Source organism: Mycteria americana, chromosome 4 (assembly GCF_035582795.1).
Source record: "Mycteria americana isolate JAX WOST 10 ecotype Jacksonville Zoo and Gardens chromosome 4, USCA_MyAme_1.0, whole genome shotgun sequence".
Classification (NCBI taxonomy): Eukaryota; Metazoa; Chordata; class Aves; order Ciconiiformes; family Ciconiidae; genus Mycteria; species Mycteria americana.
The window spans coordinates 71,606,174-71,630,319 of NC_134368.1; the positions used below are offsets into that span (position 1 = coordinate 71,606,174).

At 50.0% G+C, this 24,146-nt stretch overlaps 1 protein-coding gene across 5 annotated transcripts; it reads left to right on the forward strand.

Annotated features, from left to right (window-relative positions):
- The first annotated feature begins 7,383 nt into the window (after window positions 1-7,383).
- On the forward strand, window positions 7,384-16,859 carry LOC142409380 (RIMS-binding protein 3A-like). Of its 5 annotated transcripts, none has more exons than XM_075500821.1 (4): window positions 7,384-7,442; window positions 10,029-10,130; window positions 14,763-15,006; window positions 15,884-16,859. In XM_075500821.1, the coding sequence occupies exon 4, from the start codon at window positions 16,188-16,190 to the stop codon at window positions 16,857-16,859; it is 672 nt and encodes a 223-aa protein (XP_075356936.1). In that variant the 5' UTR covers window positions 7,384-7,442; window positions 10,029-10,130; window positions 14,763-15,006; window positions 15,884-16,187. The 5 variants fall into 5 exon arrangements, with proteins under 5 accessions (XP_075356936.1, XP_075356940.1, XP_075356937.1 ...); XM_075500825.1 differs by having other exon boundaries at window positions 15,888-16,859; XM_075500823.1 differs by having other exon boundaries at window positions 7,390-7,442; window positions 9,690-10,130.
- The last annotated feature ends 7,287 nt before the right edge of the window (window positions 16,860-24,146 follow it).

Here is a 24,146-nt window from a genome sequence, read left to right on the forward strand (position 1 = left end):
GGATATGGCACAACATGAAGTGAACAAGATTTACAGAAACTAGGGGAAAGGTAAAGACAGTAGGGGAAGATCGCAACCACCGACTCAATTAAGGACCAAAGAAAGCTACCACCCCACATGTGCAGAATATTAAAGTAGCACTGTAGCTTTAGTTTGAAATAAGAGAAATGTAGACCAATAGAAAACTGCTTTGAGTAATTACTTATGCCTATGTATAACTAGATTGTATAAATACTGTACCTGCATGACCAAAATTTGTGCTAGCTTTGTGGAATGACCACCTAGCACCCACCTCTGTGCACACATGAAATAAAATACCTCTGCCCTGTGTGTATATTGGCATCTCACACACCGGGTAAATGACCTCACACTTGTGGGATAACACTATGACTTCAGAAATTCCATTTCATTCCATAGCAGAAATCAGATATTGCGGTACGTTAGTAATTTTTGAATCAGGGAGTGCAGGGACTGCACGAAGTACGCACACTGTAGCCTTGTAACCAAATGTAATCGAAGTGACTCGTTTGTTCTTTTATAAGTAAGCAACATAGAGATAAGAGCAGGGTAGACAATATTTTAATGTTGTGTTTGTACATCTATGGCTATGGATATGCTACTATGCCCAAAGACAATTGGATGAGGAGTAGTACGGGCATGCTGCTATGTTCCCAGTGCAGCCCCAGCCCTTCTTGACAATGAGTCGAGGGGTAGTTAGAATAATTGGTTTGTGTTAGAATAGCAATAAGGGTGCCAAATCATTGTTAGGGACCATGCACCATGAAGAAGGGAAGCAAGTTACATAAGCAAGGTGATATTGTGCATGCCAATAAGAAGGGGTCAACTAAAGAACACACCTGTACGACCACCAAGGACCACCAGAAAACCTCACGGAAGCCCCTCAGATTTCAAGGACGCATGTGTAATGACCATGCAATTATGATAATTAGTTTTGGGAAATAGGATGAATATGCATTATCATTCTGTGAAATTTGATGCATATTTATGTAATCGGACAATATAAGCTTTGGTTGATGCAACCTGCAGCATGCAGCCTAGGTGGAACGATCCCTCGTGCATCTGGCGCCGTAATAAAGAAAGCCTGCTTCTTAGTACTACATTGGTGTTAAGGAGTTTGATTCCCAATTTTGGTGACAGCCCTATTTATACCGGGGTTTGAGCCAAAGGACCACATAGGTCCACACAGGCACCAGGTTCATCTGTTTAAAACATCGAAACGTAAAATATTTTCATGGTGATCTTTAGTTGTAAAGTAAGTAGTCGACATGCGCTTCTCGTCCAGGAGACATAAATTGAGCTTGGCAGTTTTGCACTGAACACTCGCTCCACTAATCTTTACCTTCCAGATCATACGCCCAGCTTCTCATCATCTTGTTGTGTTAATAGTGACATTTGCGCTCCCATATGTATTAAAAACTTTACCAATTCTCCTTGAGGAACAACTGGAATTAAAATGTATAGGTCATCATCACTTATCCACTGATAAGCCTCCACTTTCCAGCAGGGCAAGCCCAATTGCCTTCCAGACATTACTCATTTTTTAACTTCATGTCCTGCAATTGCTCCCTAAGGGAGAGGAAGGGGTTATCTCCCTTTCTGGGGACTGGAGCTGGAGGATTTGAAATATGCTTCTTCCCTTCAGCATTATCTCGTTTCTGGAATGCTTCAGACTCAAGATAATGCCAGTAGGCTGACCCTGAATCACGGCTCTGGGAATGCCTAGGGCTAATGTATTCCTCCATAATTCATTCCTCCGTTCTTGAGATTCTGTTTGCAGGTTTTTAAATTTGTTTCCCTTCTATCTAGTTTCTGTTCCCTGTTTCACAGGTCTTTGTGATCTCCTCTCCGGGGCTTCAGGTTTTGTTTTTCAGCTGGTGCATTGTCCATTTCACGGCTGCAGTTAACAATGCCGTGCATCAATTCTGCCCATGCAGGGAGTTGCGCCATTTTGAGTGTTATCACCTAGTCCCTCATTGTGTTCTGTGTATTTCTTAATCTCATCTTTTTTTGCAACTAAATGGGGTTCAAGAATTGCCAGGGCTCCTCTAATCAGTGGTTTTAACATTGTGAAATCTTCTGTAGCAGACAGTGGGAACATCATGGGACCCTCGTTTTTGCATAGCTTGTATGCAAGCAGTTTTTGTGACAGCTGTAGAGAGCTCACTTAGAGATTTAATGGGGATTACGCAGGGTTCACCTTGCTCCATGGTGTCTATTCCTCCAGCCAAATAAGCTTCTTGGCTAGTGATAGAATGGGGTGTATTTGTCTGGTTGCGTCCTAAATTTAAGAAAACTCCTGGACACCAATACCTGCTTGCTTCATCCTCATTCAACATTATTCAGTCACCGACACTTAGGCAAACTTGCCACAAGTATTCAGTTTCAGGTTCACCTGGTTTTCTGCTGTCTCTCTTGCAAATTTGTCTATTGCAATGGATCCCAGGGGATGGTTTGCATAGTATGTTGTGGATGACCACCCCGAGGTCAAACAGTTCTTTCTGTTTTAACAATGGGTCTGGCTTCATATTCAGGAGGACTTGTGGGGAACAAAGGATTGTCTTCTTCTGGCTCGCTCTCATCGGGATCACCCCAGATATCTCCATCCCAGTCTTCAGGGGATACTATTAGTTTCCTGATCTGTACCATCTCAGGCAGGTGGGGAGACTGCATAAACAACATCTCGACCTTTTCTCCCAGATTTGTCTTTTTTCCTTTCCCTCCCTGTAACTGTTTCTGCATCTGTTCAATTTTTAAAGACAGCAACAATTCAGTTGCCTTTCTACCTTCTCTTTCTTTCTCTAGGTCCTGCTCCTTTCTTTTTTTCTCTCTCTTTTTTGAAATGCAGTTTCTAAAAAGATACCTAGCATCTTGCATATAACTCCTTTCCCTTTTCCATTCTTTGTGCTGCCACTAGTTACATTTCCATGTCATGAGTCCTGGGACCTAAAGCGCATGGACCTGCCTCCAACATTGATAAAACTTCTCCAATGGATTCCCTGGAGGAGTCAGGGGCTGCTACCTGCGAAATGATGCAGTCTCTAGGGGATGCCAAAACATTATGGAGCTGCCTGGCAGGAGTCCAAAGGACCTGCAGGGCATGGACCTGCCTCCAACATGGACAAAACAATTAAGTTAACTACCTAGGAGGAGTTTAGGGCTACTCCGCATGACTTTAGCTGTCTCCAGATAAAGCCAAAACACTACTGGAGATTCCTGAGAGGAGTCCCAGACACATAGTGGGCACTGACCTGCCTTCAATAGAAAGGAAGCTCTTCAAGTAACTACTACAAGGACTCTGGCGATGCTACCTGAGACTTCAGCTATATCCAGGGAAGGCCAAAAAACTCCAAAGCTGCCTGGCAGGAGTCCCAGAAGGAAACAGGTCATGGACCATCCCCCAGCACTGACAAAACTATTTGAGTTCATTCCTTGGAGGAGTCTGGGGCTGCTACCTGCAAAATTCAGTTGTCTCCAGGGGACCCCAAAACATTCTTCAGCTGCCTGGGAGGAGTGCCGGGGAGCTACTGGGATTGCACCTGCCTCCATCATGGACAAAATGCTTCAGGTAGCTCCCTTGGAGGAGTCTGGGACTGCTACTAGGGACTTCAGCTTTCTCCAGAGGAGGCCAAAACAATCCTGAACATGCCTGGGAGAATTCCTGAGCTACTGAGCATAGACCTTCCCCCAACATACACAATGCTCTTTGCGTAGCTCCCTTCAAAGAGTCAGGGGCTGCTGCCTGGAAATTCACCTGCCTCCAGAGGAGGCCAAAACACCCCTGGAGATGCCTGGCAGGAATCCTGGGGGGCTACCGGCCATGGACTTTCCACCAACATACACACTGCTGTTCAAATAGTTACCTTAGAATAGTCTGGGGCTGCTACCAGGGAATTCCCTGGTCTCCAGAAGAAACCAAAATGCTCCTGGACATGCCTGAGAGCAGTCCCAGACAGATAGCGGGTACTGACCTGCCTTCAGTATGAAGAAGCTCTTCAATTTGTTCTCAGGTGTCTCTTGTTCATTAGCGCCGAGCACGTAAGTTTGACTTGGAGCCTGGGAAGAAAACCATATGCAGTCACTCTGGTTTCATTCAAGTCCAGATAAGTTCAAGGTCACATTTACTAGGAATCACAGCAGGTCCCATCCATGCCTCCAGACCCCAACACCACTCCTGTGCAGCGTCCCGAGGAACGATAAGCACAGAACAAGAAACCTTCCTTCAAAGTAAGGCCCACAGCCTGCTGTTTCAACAAGATGCACAGACCACCAGCTAAGAACAACCTCTGCTTTAACTACACCTAGCTCCGCTGTCTAAATAAGGAGACCAGCTCCTAAATTATCCCTAGCTCTAAAAACACAGATCTTTCCTAGGGCAATGCTAAGGAAATACCAGAGCACAGGGACACCTGCTCATTCAGTTTAAGCCGATGGGGAGCAGGACAGAGGACTAGAAAGAGAAAAATATGACGAGGAAGAAGACTGAGGACCTGAGAAAGAAAGGTTCAGGGAAAAGGCTAGAGAGAAGGACAAATCAAGAGAAATAGGCATGAGGAGACCTGCAGAGAAATGAAGAAAAAGTGGGGACAAGAGCAGGACAGAGACATTGGGAGGGAAGCAGAGGAAGAAGGCAGGGGGACAGAGAAGGACAGGGATAGGGAGCAGGACATACAGATGGAGAGAGAAAAAGAAGGACAGGGAGCAGAACAAACGGACTGAGAAATAAAGAGAGTGTCAGATCCTGACAAAGAGACTGAGAATGGGAAAAAAACCCCAGCAAAAACAGAGACTAAGGAAGAGGAAAAGAGGGCTCAGAAGCAGGAAAGAGAAAGAAAGGACAAATAGAAGGGAGAGCCAGCTGGACAGAGGGGTATAGCAAGAAAAAATGGGACAGGCAGAGGGACAGAGAAATAAAGACGGAGAAGATGGGGGCAGGAAGCAGGACAGAGGAACAGTGAGAAGAAAAAAGGGGCCGGGAGCAGGACAGAGGTGAAGAGAGATGCAGCAGGGAAAGAGGAAGAGAGGCAGAAAGAGGGTGAGGGAGCAGGAGAAAGAGAGAAATAAGGACTGGGGGCAGGATAGGGATTGCAAAAAACCTCTGGGGTGGGCAGCAGGATGGAGGAGGAGTAAAAAAATATGGAGGGAGGGAGCAGGACAGAGTGCAAGGGAGAGCAGGGGAAGCTGGGCAGGGAGTGGAGAAAGGAAAAGTACTGGTGAGGAGCGGGCAGAGACATAGTGTGGGAAGGAGATGGAGGGGAAGAGGGGAGAGGGGGTCAGGAAGAAAATTAGTGATAAGCAGCAATTAGCTGAATTAGTGATAAGCGATTAGTGATAAGCAGTGATTAGTGAAAATTAGTGATTTGTGGTCTAATATGTGTGACCAGGCCCAGCAGTGTCACTTCCGTTGCGGTGCAACTCACTTCCACTGAGTCTGTAGGTAGGTGGTTATGTATGGAAGACTTGGGAGTTTGTGGAGAATGACTACCAGCAGCCTCAAGGAATGTGCTGCCTAAAAACGCTCGGCCCTGGGCCCAATCCTGTACCCTAATATTGGTGACGAGCATTGCCTTGCAATCTGGCCAGGACTGGGGAAAAACAGCCCAGTTGGAAGGGGGAATTACCCAGCTGTTTTTTTGTTTGTTTGCTTGTTGGTTTTGCTTCTAAAAAAAATACCATTTAAGCTCTAAATACCACTTGCAAGGAAGAAGGCACCAGGCATACCAGGTTGGGGACATTTAAAGCCTGAACCCGTTCAACAGCCTTACAAACAAACCATCGCTCAGTCCTGCTACAGACACTCCACTGCCTGCCTTCAAGTACAGGCAGCTGCACTGTTTCTTGAGCGCTCCCCAGGAATGGCACTACCAGGCAGCTCAAAAAACGTGCTGCCTGCAAAAACCTGAGCACACCTTAATTGTGGGCATTTTTCCTCTTTATAGGCCTGCTGGTTGAAGAGTCATCTGTCGAGAGATAGCTCAGGACTATGCCAGGGCTGGTGGCACTGCTTTTGGGATCCTGTGGCAGCAATGGGCAAAGGACAGGCTATCAAATGCCAGGGCCGGGTATGTGTGCAGGGTGTCAGGGTCACCCCTACATGGTTTTTCCCAGCAGAGCCCCAGGCGGTGCTGGCCCTGCGCTGCAGCCCCAGGGCTGAGGCTCAAGGAGCCAGGCATTTCTGTGGGCACTGCACCCTGCCGTGCCCCACCACTGGCTACTGGCTGCCCTGGGCTTCTCCCCATTGTGCCCCCAGCTCTGCTTTCTGCCAGCGCCTGGGGCACAGCAGAACATCTTGCCTGCTCCTTGTCACCCACGTGTGCAGCTTGTACGTGGTGTCCACGTCACACAGCTGATTTGGGGGTAGCAGTTCTCTCTTGTGGCACCCTGGGAATGGGGGCAAAGCAAACCCAATCCCTCCCTTCCAGTCTTTGTCCCCAGAGATAGCCAGTGGAGATGTACCGTGTGCTGGAGAGCATCCTGCAGAGAAGTGACAGCCATTGGCAGAGCGGTGCTGAGATCCACCTGACAGCAAAGGTGTCCAGTGGCCTCAGAGGAGCCCAGGTGAACTGGTTCTCTTGGAGGCCACCAAAGCAGCCTTCCTCCGCCCCTGTTTTTTGGTGAGATATGGAGCAGCGCAGAGGTGTTTATCAGGCATTCAGGACTGATGAGGTTTTCCCAGTGCCCCCGTGAGAGATCCTGCTCCCAGGAAGCAGCTCCCCATAGAGCAAAGGCTGTATCCAGCCACCTATTGCTGGGCTTTTTTTTCATGCATGATCTTTGTGCACTGGAGTTGTCTCTTACATTGAAATGGTCATCTCTGTAGGTAATGCTGCACATGTTTGTACAGATGTTGGACAGACTAGAAGCTGTAATGCCAATATGGAAGGGCAGCTTGATGCTGGGATCATGCTGTAGCTCTTACAGCCCAGGAGATTTGTGGTTTTTTGTTATTGTCATGTTAGAGGAATTTCCCAGGTTTGGTATCTAGCGTGAAGCCACAGGGATCCTGCAGTGTTTGAGGTCTGGTTAAATGATGGTACATCTGAAGGTGGCTGCTGGAGTCTGGAAGTTTCAGTCCACACTCACTAAATTGCCTGCAGGCAATTAGCAGCCTGAGGGCGAGTAATGCAGTTCAAGCTGTGTTGAATCTGTGCAAGGGTTTAGAGCAGCTGCAGAACCTGGACATTCAAGCCTCAGGTGTAAACTCTGAGTAAGAACAGAGGAGGGGGAAAAGGGTTTTCAGAGGCTGTAGTTATGATCAGTTTTCTTTCCAGGGGCTCTGGAAAAGGCCTTTGTGCTCTGCTTCCTTTTGGATCTTTCTTAGAAAAACAATTGGTTTTTGGTTTGGTGTGTTTTTTCCCCTCTCTATGACATGCCTCTGTTTTGGAGAAAAGCAAGTGAAAGAGCAGAAGCTGGGACAAGACTAGGTAAGTGGGAGGAGTGGTAGAATATTTTTTATGGGCAAAAATGGGTTTGGATTTTGATCTGCTCAGAAATTTTCATACCAGCCTTGAAACTTGTTTATTAATGTAAGGATGATAGTGGGGGGAGAAGAGACAGAGAAATGGAAGGAGCAAGGAAGGGCTCTGAGGATTTGCATTAATGTTGCCAGAGCATTAATGTGTCACTCCTCTAGTGACAGAAGGGGTGACTTACCAGTGACACAGCTGTCACTCCTTGGCCCTGACTTTGTAATTCCCTTGAAAGCCAGGGATACAGCCTTTCTCTGTGCCCCCTCCCAGGTTCTTGTGCACCTGACAGAGCATGGGAAGCTGACAAGTCCTTGACTAGTGTAAACATAACTTAGCAACAACTAAAACATCAGTGTGTTATCAACATTATTCTCATGCTAAATCCAAAACATAGCACTATACCAGCTACTAGGAAGAAAATTAACTCTATCCCAGCCAAAACCAGAACACTGGCCAAATCAGCATCTTGTTCATGTTGCGCAGGCTGCGTTACTTGACTGCTGGCAAGGAAAGGAGTGTGACAGGATTGTTGGAATGCCAAGGAATGGGGATGGAAGTGATCACAGACGGATTTCTCAGTTTTCCATGGTGTCCTGGTTTCAGTTGAGATAGAGTTAATTTTCTTTATAGTGGCTGGTATGGGGCTATGTTTTGGATTTGTGCTGAAGACAATGTTTATAATACAGAGATGTTTTAGTTGTTGCTGCACTAGTCAAGGACTTTTCAGCTTCCCGTGCTCTGCCAGGTGCAGAAGAAGCTGGGAGGGGACACAACCAGGATAGTTGATCCAAACTGACCAAAGGGCTATTTCATACCACATGACATCATGCTCAGTATATAAAGCTGGGGAAGAAGAAGGAAGGGGGGACATTTGGAGTGATGGCGTTTGTCTTCCCGAGTAACCATTACGCATGATGGAGCCCTGCTTTCCTGGAGATGGCTGAACACCTGCCTGACCATGGGAAGTAGTGAATGAATTCCTTGCTTTGCTTCGCTTGCGTGCGTGGCTTTTGCTTTACCTATTAAACTCTTTTTATCTCAACCCTCGAGTTTTCTTGCTTTTGCTCTTCCGATTCTCTCCCCCATCCCACCAGGGGGGGAGTGAGTGAGCGGCTGCGTGGTGCTTAGTTGCCGGCTGGGGCTAAACCACGACACATGGGCTGTCTGTATACCCCATGTAACTTGTCTTGCATTTGGAAAGAAGTGCCACCCTTTTGGCGAAAAGAAAAAAAAAAGAAAGATAGAGCTTTCCAAGGAATAAAATTTTATCAGTTTTAATGAGCAGGTAGGTTATCTGTGGCAGAGCTAAGACTTGGAGCAAGATTACCTTGCTTAGTCTTACCATTCTAGAGTTTTAAAAACATTTCCTTGAAACACTTTCCCAACATAACCAGACCTGACTTTCTGAAAGAGCTGTTTTCCTAGAGCTGCATCAGAGCTAAGCCAGATGAGAGAGTCTTTCCTGCTGTCAGTCACTGAGGCTGATGACAGGTCACCCAGCGGTTTTGGCAAGGACAGAACAAGATCGATACCTGTGGTCCTCTGTGCTGATTTTAATTTCTAGAAAGTGTATTGCATAAATTGATTTTCAGGTTTTGCAGGTTGTAGGCCTGGCAGGACCTATTGTGTCATTAACGTGATGATAATAGCAAAACCTCCAGGCATCTGTGTAGGGCGTTTTGGATTTTCTATGATTTGCACGAGTACTTGAACAGTTTAATGTTCTGTTGAGGTACAGTAGTTCTAGTGTCATCAGTAGAGAGTGAAGACAAAGAAGATGAAGATGGCAAAGATAGTCAAAAGCATTATGAACTTTGACAGCGGAAGTGTGTCATTTACAGTTTATATGAACACCTTTCCTTCAATGTACTGTTCTTTTCAAAGATTTACAGAGGACATTTTGCTATTCCCATATCAGCACTGAGTGATATGCTCTACACTGAGATTTTAAAAAAATGACCAGTGTATCCTGGAAAGAAGAGTAATTACACAGATTCCGTAGTGTTAATCTTGTAGTTTTCATTTCTCCTTAAAAAGTAGGTGTGTGTTTTTTCACCTGTGATTTAAAAAAAAAAGAAAAACCCTCGAAACTTCCTCTGAAATCAGAGGTGGGTGAGACAGATCACCTTGAGAGCTGAGAGCAGGTGCTCTCCAGACAGCTAAAGACAGGACTGGCTGTGCATCTGCCTTGCTGCTCTCCAGGTTCTCGTGAGTACATGGAGCCCTCCATAACCAGGAATGGGAAGTATGTGGCTCCAGCGTATGCCACCTGTAGATGTCCCAGGGCAAACATGGAGATCATGCCTGAACAAAGAAACAGCCCTCCAGCCGTTCATTCAGAGAAGGCAAGCACACTTTCTTTTTGCCCGGCGTTAGTGGGGTACAAAACACTCAGCCCACCCCTTGAGTGAGCTGTGCATGCTTTCAGGCAGCTGGCACTTCTGCAGCTGTTCAGGAGAGCCCATCCAGGTGAAACTGCCTCCTTGTCTTGAAAAACAGGCCAGAACTTCACTGCTTTTGTGCTGTTGTCCTCTGCCCTAGGTGATTACTCCACTGGCAAGTCCAAGAAACACATCTGTAAATGCCCACCTGTGCAGTGCATGTCCTTCCAGCCCAGGGCCATCAAAGCAGACCTCCCTGCATGTCAGTGAACGCTGGGAAATGCATACCCTTGCAGCCTGAGTGTCCTCTAGTGACAATCTGCTGGTCAGCTTAGTCACCAGGGCTAGTTCAAAGCCTACACAGCAGGACACAACTGCTGCCTGACAAGATTTCTTTCTATCCCACAGGAGCTCTATAGTGATAACGCCATTTCTAGCTTTCCTTGGGAGACAAGGGGGACCAAAGCTCTGGTATCACAGCTTGGCATGGTCTGAGAAGGCAGGGTAAAAACTGTGCCATGGTCACAATCAGGACTATCCTGGGCTGTGAGCTGTGCAAATGCCAGCAGAAAGCTCTGGGAACTCTTTGCACATAAGACAAAGCATTCCTCCTGCTACCCCAAGGGCCATCAGCATGAGCCATGGAAGCTGGGGAAGGTAGAGTTGCCTCCTCTCCAACAGGAGGCTGCTCAGATTTGGAGCAGGCGTGCTCTGGTGGGGTCAGACCAGGTGCCTTTGCTGTCTCCTGGTCTTCATAGGCTTCTCATGCTCATGGACAGCCCCATCTCTGTTGACAGTCTTTGTTAAATGGGGATTTGGAGAACTGGGAGTTGTTTCTCCCTCCTGGTGGGAGCATGCACCGAGGCTTTGTTGTGAGAGAAGCAACTGGGGAGTGCTACTGGCTGGATGCAGCTCCCTTGCTGTGGTGCCAGCTCTTGGGAAATGGGGGTACCGAGGGCAGATGGTTTTACCCCAGCCGGGGAGTTCCTGTCACCCCGTCAGGGAGGTTTTCATGCAGTTACAGGTTTTCAAAGAACCCAGCAAAGAAATTTTCCAAGGATACTCTCCAAAGGAAAGTGCAGGGTTTAGCTCTGATTGCTCTCTGTGTGGACTGTGTCTGGCCTTAGCCAGGCATGCAGTAGCTTTCAGACGAGGAATGGGACTATTCCAGGTTGAAGTGAGCAATCAGGATCTATAGTCTGTTTTGCTTAAGGCAGTCAGGTGGAAATGTGTGGTTGGAGCCTTCTGCATCGCTTACCCTTTGATTTCAGTGCTGCCCTCTAGTCAGAATCTTGCAGTGTTTTTGTTGAGGCAAAAAATTAAATGGAGAAAGCAGATCTTCCTCACCCACAAATGTACCTTCCTCCCAGCTCAAGGTGAACAGACAAAGTCTCTGGGGGTGCATTGTTTTATTAAATGCGTATCAGATATCTGGCATAAGGGGAGTTGTGTACAGCAAATGGCTGCAGGTGCCTGGAGCTTCACCAGCATCACCTGGAAGGCGAAAAGGAGAAAAAGGTGACCATAGGGAATTGTTATCAGTTCGTCTGGGTCCCTGTTGCCCTGCACGCCCCCTGAGCCAAATGCTGTTTATGGACAGTCATTCTGTGTCTCTCTGTGTCGCCTTTTGGTCAGGGCTGGGTGTGGGTGCAGTGGAGGTTCAGCGTCCTGACCAAGCAGAACTGTCTTCAGCGATGGCCTTCTGTCAGGACAAGGGTGCTGATGTGCACTGGCCATTCCTCATTGCACACTGCAGTAAGTGTGCCTTGCAGCTTTCAGCTTGCTGCACCTATGCCCTGGCACACTTACTGGAAACCTCATGTATAAGCAGAGCATTTGAAATGTCCTGATGCTCAGGCCAGGAGCATCTCATTGGCTTTTTTTTCAAACCACTCATTGCCTTTTTTTTTCTCTTTCGGGGGAGGAATGTGAAGAAAAGTGAAAAATAGTTTAGGAACAGATAAAACACATGCCTTGGGTTTTATGAGAACACTAAAAAAAATGACCTGACCCAGTTGCCATTTTAAGGTCAGGATCTTTTAAAGATCACTAGAAGGGCCTCAATTTATTAGGGGAGGAAAAAGTGAAAAGTCTTTGATCTCATTGGATCAGGGATTTACCGAGTGTTTTTGGACACAAGGACCTCTTGCGCCACGGACAGTCATACTGGCTGACCCTGTGTTGTCCTGTCCTCCTGCAGGGTGGTGTGTGTTTGTGTAGTGACAGGATCTTTGAAGGGTTCTCAGGTATAATTACAGACTAAAAGTATGATTATTACTGCGGTAGTCTGAGGTTCTGAGGGAAGTCAAAATATGTTTTCAATTTCGGAGCTGGGCTCTGGTGAGAGTGAGATAGTGATGGAACCTTAGGAGGCTAGACAAGACCAGAGTCCCAGAGTTTTTGGGGCTGTGAATGCGCTGCCAAGGGATAGTGAGGACCAGCAACAGCTTTCAGTCCTGGTGCCTTTTGTGTGGGAGCAATTGCTGGACGTTTTGGGAGTACTAGGAGATTCAGAGTCCTTAGGGTTGGACTTAGAATTTTGTTGTGTCCTTCACAACAAGCAGAAGAAGGAGGTTTGACAAACAAGGAATTATTTTCTCCTCCATAAAATTCCAGCTTTTAATACAATCCCACACAAGTTTCTGTTTGTGTTCATATGACGAGGCCACCTCATTTGGCTTGCTAGGGCTTGCCTGAGGTTTTTTTTTCTCCCTCCTCATGCTTCACCACTGACTGTATCATTTACCACAGCAGTAGGGCACTGTGGAAATGAGCTCTGAAGCAACTCTGAGGATCTAGGATGCCCACATCCTCCATTTTGGCATCTTTCCATCAGCAGCAGGAACTCCGAAAGCCAAAGGTTCACTAAAGGCATGCCTTCTGAAGGCACTTCATTAGCCACAGGAAGGAAGAAATTATCTTCCCTGGGAGTAGGAGCATGGCACATGAAATCAAACTAATGCGCTCCCTATGCTCTGAAGGCAATATTCAAAGGCAGCTTCTAGAGGAAAATTAAGAGCTGTCTTCCCAGAGTCACTGTTGTTTTTTCATCCTTCAGAGCTGCCCAAGATATGTAATAGAATGTGTAGCAAGGTTTCACAGGACTGGCTGTGCTCATGAGAGAGCAAGTAGTTGGCCAGTGGTGGGGTGTACATCAAACACTGCAGGACAGAGTTGAGGAAGCACGTATTGCCCAGGCTGTAGAGGCCCTCTCCGACACTGCCTCTTTGCTGCCAGGCCATGCAAATCTTCTGTGGAGGAAATAGGTCCCTTTCTGGCAGAGCCATTCCGACACTCATGCCTGCAAGGAAATAAGATTTTAAAGGAGATCATCTTGTTTTGGTTTAGGAGAGCCCTAGACCCATATCCCTAGGCTTGTCCCTCTTGGGATGTGTTACATAAAAGATAACTAGGAAAAAGGAATTATGCTGACAGCCTGCGTCTACCCAAGCTGTAACGGTAGAGCTCAGCTGACACCTACGAAGGTACAGGCTAACGACACTTCTCCCCTGCCTCTATGTGTGCAATCCCCTGTCCAAAAGGAAACTAACAATTATGTTTTCCACAAACTGAAACTGGCGGGAAGGGGAGGGAGAAAAAAATAATGAAATTTCCAGGAAGAAAAGGAGAATGTAGACTGAAATGCAGACAGCAAGGAGCCGAGTGACCCTGCCATTGAGCTCAGCCCACCCTTGCTCTCACCAGCACAGCCACCAGCTCCGGGAGAGAGCATGGCAGGAGCTGCCCGGGGACACCCCTTATGACACCCTTTGTGACACGGGGCTGTGCGGGACTGCACATCAACTGGGCTGGCACCACCCAGCACCTCCCGCAGCTGCAGACGCAAGGCCTCCCCAGGTGCCTGCTGCTGGGAAGGGGCTCCTCCCTGGGTAGAGCACACACCTTTGCCCCACACAGAGCCAAGCCCAGGGGGCACGGGCACATAGCTGGGGCCACTGCTGGGGACAGCTGGGGCTGGCACAGCCCTGCTGCAGCCCTGGGCTCCTTTCCTGCTCTCCACAGTCAAACGCTGCAGGATGGTGTTGAGGAAGCACATATTGCCCAGGTTGTAGAGTCCCGCTCTGACACTGCCTATTTGCTGCCAGGTGATGCAAATCTTCTCGGGAGGAAGCAGGACCCTTTGTGGCAGAGCTGTTCCCTAACTAATGCCTAATGGTAGCAAGGAAATCAGATGCTAAAGGAGATTCTAGTCTTGTGGCTGAAGAAAGGCTGTTGACAAAGCAGTCCTCTGCACAGGAGCACCCAGAAGACCTAGCTCTCATCTGTAACCCAAACACACAGTAGAGGCAGCATTAGCGCTGCTGTTCTCCTTCACCTGTCCACACGCAGCTTTGGAAAAGGGCTGCTTCCTTTTGCTCATGTGCAAGAAACTTCATCAAAAAGTTACTGCAACAAATTACTCATTCACACTCAAATAAACGTAGAATTAAAAATAAAACCAGAGAGAGAATTCAAGCTTCCTGCTTGAATTGCTTGAGTTTTTCTGAATCTGCTTGAGTTTTTCCTTGGTCTCCTTGTTCTCCCTGAAAACAGATGATGTAGCTCATTTGAAAAGTAATTTCTTTCATATGTGTATAATGAAGTCCTCTATTTTCCTAAGATCCTCTTTGTTTTCTAAATTCTGTTTGCCAATTAATACTTTAAAAACTAAAATTAAGCACCAGCAAAAAATTAATTTTGTCAGTGGCTAATTTTGATTTTGTAAAAAGATGTGAGTATTGTTCTAATGTAGTTAGGACTTGCCCACAAAAATGAAAGTTCTATATTATGGGCTCACTAAATACACTGTCAGCAAATGCTGTAAATTAATGATTTAGTTTTTATTTAAATCTTCTTTTCAGCAAATATAATGAAGACCTTCATTATTTCATAGTTGCTTCAAAAGAAAATGTTACCCTTGTCCCAAGACAAAGGATTTCTTCAGTAAATACGTGGCCTGCTAAAACCCCTTCTCTGGGTTGCATGTACTGTGGCAAGGAGTACCTCCCGGTGGCTTGTGGATGAGTTTTTGTGCTGAAAACTCAGCCAATGACAACATTGCTTTTGGACCCCCAAAGCATCCCCTGATGCTCAAGCGCTCTCCTGCAGGTCGGCAGGAGAGAATTCCAGGGTCACAGGTAAGCAGCTCACCAAGCCCTTGGCTGAGGTTTTTTTATATGAATAACTCTTCCTGCTCCCCTCAGGAGGATGTTCCTCCCCTTCCCACATGCTCCTCCCACATCTCCCTGAGCCATTTGTCACCCCTGACAGTGTCCACCCCAGCCATGGCAGGGGTGGTGTCCCCAGGTGCAGTCTGGATGGGCGGCTGGACCCACTGCTGCTCAATCCCTTGGCTCATGGGGTCAGGGCTTCTCTTGCCCAGGCCCCCCTGCTGCCCCCATCACCCCCAACTCCCCTGTTCCTCCCATCTCCCATGCTCCCATCACTCCTATGTTCTCCTTTGTTCCCTCCCATGTCCCTGCTTGGTGCGAGGGGTTCCTGGCACAGTGGGGGCACTGGGGGAAAGACCATAGGGGTGGCAGGGCTGGAGCTGTCCCCTGTGCCTGCCCGGGCTGGTCCCCAGAGGGGCCATGCTGTGGTGGGAGAGTGCAGTCAGGACCCTTTGGGCACTGGGAGGGGGTAGCAAAGCCCCAGGGACTGTGGGGATACACCCCCTCAGCATCATCCACACACAAGGACCCTGATGCAGGGCTGCTGGGCCCAAACAAATGGGGCTCGGGTCAGCTGGGCCCAGGGCCAGCCAGGCCCGGGGCTAAGACCCACTCCATCACAGCCACCATGGCATGGCCACCAGCTCCCTAATAGGCACCAGCGTCTGTCCCAGCACCATCATTCCTGACCCAGGGGGCCGCAGGACATGATGGAGCCCCCGGGTGATGTAATTTGGCACTGGACTTTGAGGGTGTGGAGAGGAAAACTGGCAGTTTCACCTGTTACACCCCAGGAGGTGTCATTTTCTATTAAAATAACCAAAATATCTCATGATGTTCCAAGCCAGACTAGTCAAAAGGACTCAACAAGATGATGAACATAACTGCACTTTCACAGGAGATGGCATTAGATGACACAAATTTTGTGTGCTCAGGGCTAGGACATACCTCGTAAGGCCATGCGGCCCCACTGCTCCTTTGTGTGGTCCAGGCCAGGACATACCTTATCAGGCCATGCAGTCCCATCCCTCCTTTGTGTGCTCAGGGCCAGGATACACATATAAGACCATATTCGCCTACCTGCTGATTGCAGACGCTGTCTCCGCTCCTGCATGGTCAAGGGAGGCAGCAGCTGCTGAGAGGGGGTGATGTGCGATGTTGGTGGCTGTTGGTGGCAGTGTTTGATTGCCATCCCTGCAGCCAAGAGCTGGGCCAGTGCGGGACAGGGGCCTGTGGCATGCAGCCACCCCTTGCCCCACCGGGGCCTGGCACAAAAGGACGAGCACAAGCGGCAGCTGGAGAGGCTGCAGGCTGAGCTGGAGGCTGAGCAACTCTGCTCCCAAGAGCTGTGCCGCCACTTCGCCACTGAAATTCGCGAGCTGAAGGAGGTGGCAGAGCGGGACCAGCAGCTCCTGGCCAAATGGCTGCACTCCACATGGGAGCAGTGTCAGGCACGGGAGCTCCAGCAGTTGCAGGACCTGAACCAGTGGCAGCGGGCAGTGGAGAACCGCCAGCTGCTGCACTCGAAGGAGGCTGAGCTGTGTGAGGTGCAGGGGATGCTGCAGCAGCAGCGTGATGATGCCATCCATCAGTCACAGGACCTGCAGCAGCAGCTGGCCAAGAAGCTGGTGAGAGGAGCCTGGAGCAGCAGTGAGGCTCGCAGTAAGCTCCAGGACATCCTCAGCAAGCTGCACTGGGAAACCAATGGTGAGCAGGCCACGCATGCTCTGCCTCCAAGACAAACTGCTGCTGCAGAGGAGATGCTTCCTAAAGTCCATCCTGGAGCAGTTCGATGGCGAGCAGCCCACTACCTGCAATGAGGCCAGGGCCAAGGCTATGGCCTGGCACCACCTGCAGACCCTCCTGGGTACTGGGGCCATCAAGCCCTGCTCTTTGGAGAGCCTCATGGCATCTTCCTCCCACGATGGAGAAGGGCAGCGGAAAACCTGCAATAGCTTAAAAGACGCTCGCTTCCAGGAAGAAGGTAACAGCATGGAGGTTTTGCTCAAGGCTGTGGGGCAAGACTTGGTGCTGCACTGCTTGGACTCCCTGCCGCAAGGACAGACTGGCAGTGGGTGGTTTGTGGCAGAGGTGGGTGTTCAGACTGTAGGGCAGCAGGAGGACTGGCTGCCTTGTAGCAGTCACAGCAGGCTGTTGGAGCAGAATGCCCACCTCCAGAGTGCCCAGAAGGACCTCGAGAGGCAATGCAGTGTCCTTCAAGAGGAGAACTGTCTTCTGAGGAAGGCAAGCTCTCCTGAAGTGTGGGAGGTGTGGGAACAGCTCAAGCAGAAGATTGTTAAGCTGGGTCTTATTAGCAAGCAGCTGCAAGAAAGAGACGGGCAACTGCAGACCAGCGATCACCTGATCAATATTCGCGTGCCACTGCCCATCCAAAGCTCCACTGAGGAACTGTGTATGACATCCTTTCCTCAGCAGAGGGCTGGAGAAATGGGAGAGCCTGCCGGAGCTTTGCTATCATGGGACGAGCAGGATGACTTCTCACAGAAGGTGGCTGAGGAGCTTCAGGCCCAAGTGGCTGCAGATGAAGAGGGCTCCTATTACGTGAGCACCCACAGCAGAACTTGTGAGGAGTTACAGGTGCAGCTTTCAGGAATGACAAATGCAAACACCCGACTGGCTGAAGAAAATGCTTGCCTCTTTGGGCAGATGGGTTTGACAGAAAGGGCAACTAAGGTGAGTGGCAGAGGAGCAGATTCTGCCACCCAGACAAACGTCTGTCTTCAAACCCAGCTGGAAGAGGCAGAGTGCAAACTGAAAGCCACAACAGAAATGGCAGAAAGAAGTCAACAGCTGGAGAAGGAACATAAAGAGACAAAGTTAGCATTCCAGAGGAAAGATGAGGAAGTCGAGTATTTGCAGAGGGCTCAGACAGAAGTATGCAGGGAGCATAAAGAAACCCTGCAACTGTTTTGAACCCAGGTAACTGAACTGAGTGATCTCTGTCAAAAGCTAAAGGAACAACGCCAGCAGCTATTTCAGGAACTTGAACGGCTGGAAAGAGAAAGATCCAACCGTATCATTTCCAAGCCGCACCAGGCTATCCTGGGAGCAGACAAGGAGCCCATCCACCTGGAGGCTACGAGAAAACAACCGGCAGAGCTTTGAACATTCATAGCTCGATACAGCTATGATCCTTTTGACGGTTCCAATGAGCAGCCTGAACTAGAGCTTCCTCTAGTTGCTGGACAGTATGTTTACATCTTTGGAGATGTGGATGAAGATGGTTGTTATGTGGGAGAGCTGACTGATGGCACAAGAGGATTTGTCCCCTCTAATTTTATTGAAGAACTTTCAGATGATGACCTGATGACACCAGAGTCTCCAGAGACAAGTGACTGGTAGCAGGACACAGATGACATCTGTCCTGTCTTCTTATTTCTTGTTAAATCTTTTCTTAACTATCTCTCTGTGTAATCTCACTCTCTATCCTGTGTGTATGTGAACTGAAAGGACTATGTGCCAGCTGGTGAGGGCTGGTGTGGGTGGACTGGGTGCCAGCTACTGGAGTCAACCAGGGGGTGTAGGCACCCCTGGCTTGTGGTGCCAGCTACTGGCGTGGGGCCCAGTGCAGCTAGTGGAGTTAGTGGGGGGGTGTCAGTGCAGCTACTGGAGCGAGTGGGGCTCTCGGCCACCAGGCACTGGGGCGGGAACGGTGTGTGTCCTGAAAACCACCTACTGGGTGGGACCAGTATGAGTGAGGCGAGTGAGAAGCTCTCTGTTTGTATCTTCCCCAAACCTGCTATGCATGGGATGTGCATGTGCATTCACCAGCAAACTTCAAGCTGGACCAGCTGGTGACTAAGTGGGCCTTGGGTTCAGGCTGGGGTATCAGGTGGGCAAAGGGTCCGTGCTGGCACCTGGGGAGGTACGCAAGTGTGGGGTGCCTGCAGGACAAATGTGTGAGTGCTGCTTGTTTGCAGGGAGCACCAAGATGGACCAGCCAATGTGCAGGGGACCTGTGGGGTGGGTCAGAGGGACAAGATCTGGGCAGGGCTACCAGGGGGACAGAGGGGCCATGCCAGTATGCAAAGGATCTGTGACCATGCATGTGCTTGTGAACCTAGAGAGTGTCATTTGTGTGCCTGCACTGGTGACCTCCTGTCTCTGCCAGCCCAAGAGGAGGAGGAGACGTGGCTGTCTCTGTGTTCTATGTGAGTCCTGCATGTCGGTGCTTTTGATGGCAGCACCTCATCTGTGGCAGTCTGTGTGACTGGCCGTGTCAGTGTCCTCCACGCATGTGTGTCTGTGTGTGTCTCTGGGATGCATGCTCAGCTTCACTACAAGTTACACGTGCAAGCGGGAAAGGGGCAGCTGCATCCCTCTGCCTTGCAAAGACTCCAGATCCCCAGGCACCGGGCTGGGCTCCAGCAGCCAGGCAGGACTGTACTGGGTGGTACTGGCCTGTACGGGGCGCCAGTGGCATGACAGGAGGGGTCCTCGGCTGGAACAACTAGAAGTGGTGGCCAGTCTTGACATCCCTTAACACTGTGGGTCTGTGGGGTGCATGGGCAGAGCTGAATCCCACTTCATCCTGAGGGCTTCCAGCTGGGGATGGGATGCCTGCATTGCTTCAGCTGAATCTCTGCCCGGCACAGGGTCCAACCAACACCTCCCTGTCACTGCCTGCGTGTCCTTTTTGTTATGGGACAGATATAGTGGTTGCCGGGGGGAGGAACACTTACACCTCTTGTAGATGTCAATGCACTGATAGGACAAACCATGCTTCTAAGATCAGTCTTGCTCCACTCTTTAGGAGGAATAATTGGTCCTAAAAAGTACATTCCCCAGGGATGACTCTGCTGCCTTTCAGGATCTGTCAGCCCTGGAGCCCCTGGGACATCTCCAGGGAGCCCAGAATGGGCAATGCCTTGGGCTGGTCCTCTGCTGCCGAGCTGGGCCGGGCTCCTGGGATGGAGGAAACTCATGGCAAGCAAGCAGCACTGCAGAGAGACAGCTCTGCCCAGGAGCAGCTCCCCTGCAAAGCACAGCAGGGCTGAGGGCATTGTCTGCAGGCACCGAGGGGAGACAAGTGAAGCAGAGAGAAGTAAGAAGGACAATGGCTGAGCTCTCAATGTGGGAGAAATCTTCACAGGTCTTTATATGGTAAGACTCTGGCTGCAGGGCAGTGCACATGAGTATCCTGGAGGGGTCTCCAAAAGATGGCACATCTGAAGCATCTGTCAGAACAACCCTCACAGTTTCTCCAGTTTCAAGGAGAATGTAGTCATGAGCAGTGATTCCCTGCTGCACCCTCAGAGGGACAGGGCACCACAGCTCCTTTCTTCCAGGGATGGATGCAGTGCTGTGAAGCTGCATGTGCAGCAAGGGGTGCCCAGGGCTGTCCTTCAGAGCAGGGTCCCTGCACCCCAGGGGGCTGTGTGCTGGGGCAGTGACTCCGCCACCTGCCAGGGTCAGCACTCAGCCTGCCCAGGGAGCTCCTCACAGTGCTGTGCAGAGAAGCTGTGTGTGGAAGGAGCGACCCCTGGCAGGGCAGGGTCCTTCTGCTGTCGAGAGGGTGCTGTGTGGGTCAGGGCCACTCAGAGCTCCACATCACCCCCAGAACATTTCTGAAGGGAGTTTTAAAGAGGAAGGTCAAGGTGGGGGTTACCTGAAATGAAAGGTGTCTGTGCTTAGAGTTTTCTCCTCTTGCTTGTCTGGGTGGGCAGTTGGCAATGGGAATTTATTTCTCTCTTCTGGAGAAGGCACTGAGACCCCAGGTCTCATTAGGACTTGTCTGAGCTGCTCCTTCACCCCTGCATGCACAGAGATGCCCCTGGGCAGTGCCCTGCTGCCAGGAGGTATCTGCAGGGCAGAGCTGAACACACAGCAGGTGGGATGAGGTCTGTGAGTGATGACAGGGAGGAGAGCCAGGGATATCAAAACAACTCAGACAGGGAAGCTCCAGGCAGCAGAGACATGGGCAGGGAATGAGAGGACAGTGCTAACAGAATAGTCCAGCAGGGCAATGGGAGAAGCTCCCTGTCAACCCTCAAAGGCGTGTTTTTTATAGGCATGAGTCAACTCCTTGGAAGCCAGAACTCCAGCAGAGCAAACTCTCCTGAGTGTCCATCTTTCCCTCCCTGGCCTTGCCTCCCCTGGCGGAAGCACTGTGGTATATTCCTTGTGTCTCCACCTGCCCGTGCTGCTGTTCTGGTTTTGGGGCTCTCTGGGGATGAGGGTTTCAGCTGCAGCTCTAACACTCACCCTCTGGGTCCTGCCATGCAAATGTCTCTGTGGTAGGGAGATATCCAAACCCCCTTCTAACCAGTGGGGCTCTGGGCAATGCAGTGCATGGGCTAGGAAAAAGCTGACTCTCCCTTCAGGATATCTGAATGGAAGCACACAGATCTCTGGTTCTTACTTACCTATTGCTGTAGGGCAGGACTAACTCCTGCAGAGCCCACTGCAGAGTCCCCTCCTCCCAGTGGCACCCTCAGCCATGACAAGCCAGCACTCAGGCAGGGGAGCTGCACAAAGGTCTCTGAAAGGGGAGAGGCAGTTTGGGGGGGTTTATATGAGCAATGACGTTTTTTTCTCAGATAAATCTCCCCTAACTTGTCACTGCCAAGAACACACCGCAGGTGAGATGGGAGGGAGCTGTAAAAATACCCCCAAGTCTGGCTCCTGCCCCTACCATTCCCATGAACCCACTGCTGCAGAGCAGGGCTGACTCCTGGGTAGCCAGTGAGCAGAAGCTCTGCTCCTTACAGGACACTAAGCCAGCATAATCCAGAGCTCCAGCCATGGAGCTGAAGGAAGGTCTCCTGGGAAAGGGAAAGGGGGTGAGTGTAGCAGGGGGAAGATCCGTAAGAAATACCTTTATTTTGCTCTGAGATGTCTCCCCCAGCCTGTCACTGCCTTTTCCTCCTTGGACAGTGCCCCATGCCCTGAGGCAGCAAACATCCAACAGCAGCTCCATCACCGAGTTCCTCCTCCTGCCATTCACAGACACGTGGGAGCTGCAGCTCTTGTACTTCTGGCTCTTCGTGGGCATCTACCTGGCTGCCCTCCTGGACAACAGCCTCATCATCACAGCCATAGCCTGCAACCACCACCTCCACACACCCATGTACTTCTTCGTCCTCAACCTCTCCCTCCTTGACCTGGGCTCCATCTCCACCACTGTCCCCAAATCCATGTCCACTTCCCTGTGGGACACCAGGGACATTTCCTTCTCGGGACGTGCTACCCAGGTTTCTTCTTTCTCTTTTTGATGTCAGCAGCGTTTTATTTTCTCACCATCATGTCCTATGACTGCTACATTGCCATCTGCAAGCCCTTGCACTACAGGATCCTCCTGTGCAGCAGAGCTCACGTCAAAATGGCAGCAGCTGCCTGGGGCAGTGGTTTTCTCAATGCCATGCTGCACGCTGCCAATACGTTTTCACTTCCACTCTGCCAAGGCAATGTTGTGGGCCAGTTCTTCTGTGAACTTCCCCAGATCCTCAAGCTCTCCTGCTCCAACTCCTGCCTCAGGGAAGCTGGGCTTCTTGGGTTTAGTGCTTTTCTATTTTGGGGCTCTTTTATTTTCATTGTGCTGTCCTATGTGCAGATCTTTGGGTTTGTGCTGAGGATCCCCTCTGGGCAGGGATGGCACAAAGCCTTTTCCATGTGCCTCCCTCACCTGGCCATGGTCTCTCTATTTCTCAGCACTGGCATGTTTTCCAACCTGAAGCCCCCCTCAATCTCTTCACCATCTTTGAATCTGGTCATGGCAGTTCTGTATACGGTGATGCTCCCAACAGTGAACCCCCTCTTCTACAGCATGAGCAACAAGGAGCTCAAGGATGCCCTGAGGAAACTGATTGGATTTATTTCAGCAACCATAGAATGCCAACCTTCCTCTGCAAGTGGCTCCCTGAAGTGGCTCCCTGTGTGTGTTGTGACAGGCCAAGCCTGTCTTTCCTTTGTTGGTTTTTATCTTTTTCCTCTTGTGATGATGTTGTCTACAAGGAAATGTCATTATTCATCCCCTCCTACAGATGTATCCACCTGTCTTGTGTGATCCAAAGACTTTGTGTAAATGAGGAGCCAGGCTCTCTATGTATTTTAGCAAAATAAATGAACCTGCAGCAACATCTTTGTCTAAGATCCATCCTCAGTGGAGCAGGATTGAATGGGAAATGAAAATCCCTTTTCAGCTGCACCAGCTCAGGGCAGGCTGCTCTGGCCCTGGGGCAGCAGGAGCAGCCTGCAGACACCCTGAGCCAGGGCTATTGTGCTGGCCTGGGGAGAGGGGATGGCAAGGAAACGCTGCAGCCCTCTTAGGATCTCCTGGAGAGAAGAGTAGGGGACACAGGATGCCACTGACCTCTGATTCACTGTGCTACAGATGTCCCCCATCTCTGGGGCTGACCGCCAGCAGCTGCTGTGTCCCTCAGAGGGGATGGGGCTGTGGTGTGAGTGCCCAGAGTGCCCAGTCTGCAGCACCTTGCAAGGGGCATTGCCATGGGGCCAGCTGAGACTGGGCTGGGCTGGGCAGAGGGCAGGGAGGTGGAGAGAGGGCAGGGGAGGTGGGAGAGCTTGGACACAGCTGGGCTGGGCTAGAACGTGCCCAGGAGAGAAAGTAATCAGTGTATAGCTTATGACCATGGAGGGTGAGGGCACACACCAGTGGGTTTGTGCTGCAAAGCCTGGTCTCCTGAAGGGGGTTGAAGACATGCAGGTTCAGGAGAAAGGAGACTGGTCTATGCCCTTGGTGGCATGGACAGACCAGGAAGGTGGTCCAGGGCACGTGTCACCCCCCATTTCCATGCTCACCCTGGTGAGATTGAGTTATTGCTCAATAAAGACAAAGGCCAAACAAGGAAAACGCATGGCGGCTGCTGCTGCATGGGAAGAGTGATTTAATAACAGCAGACATAGATGGGAGTGAGGGACTCAATGCCTTCTTTGCCTTAGTCTTTACTGAAAAGGTCTCCAGGAGTCTGTGCTTAGGGAAAGGGTTTAAGGAGCAGGCAAGCACGTATTGGCAGGAACCTCATGAAATCCCACAAGGACAAATTCCAGTTTCTGCCTCTGCAGGGGACTAAACCTGGCAATGATGCAGGCTGGGGGCTGCTGGGCCGGGGAGCAGCTCTATGGAG

Excerpts from the sequence above, each read along its gene's own strand:
- LOC142409380 (XM_075500822.1), top strand. The coding sequence starts at position 16,188 with ATGTGCGATGTTGGTGGCTGTTGGTGGCAGTGTTTGATTGCCATCCCT.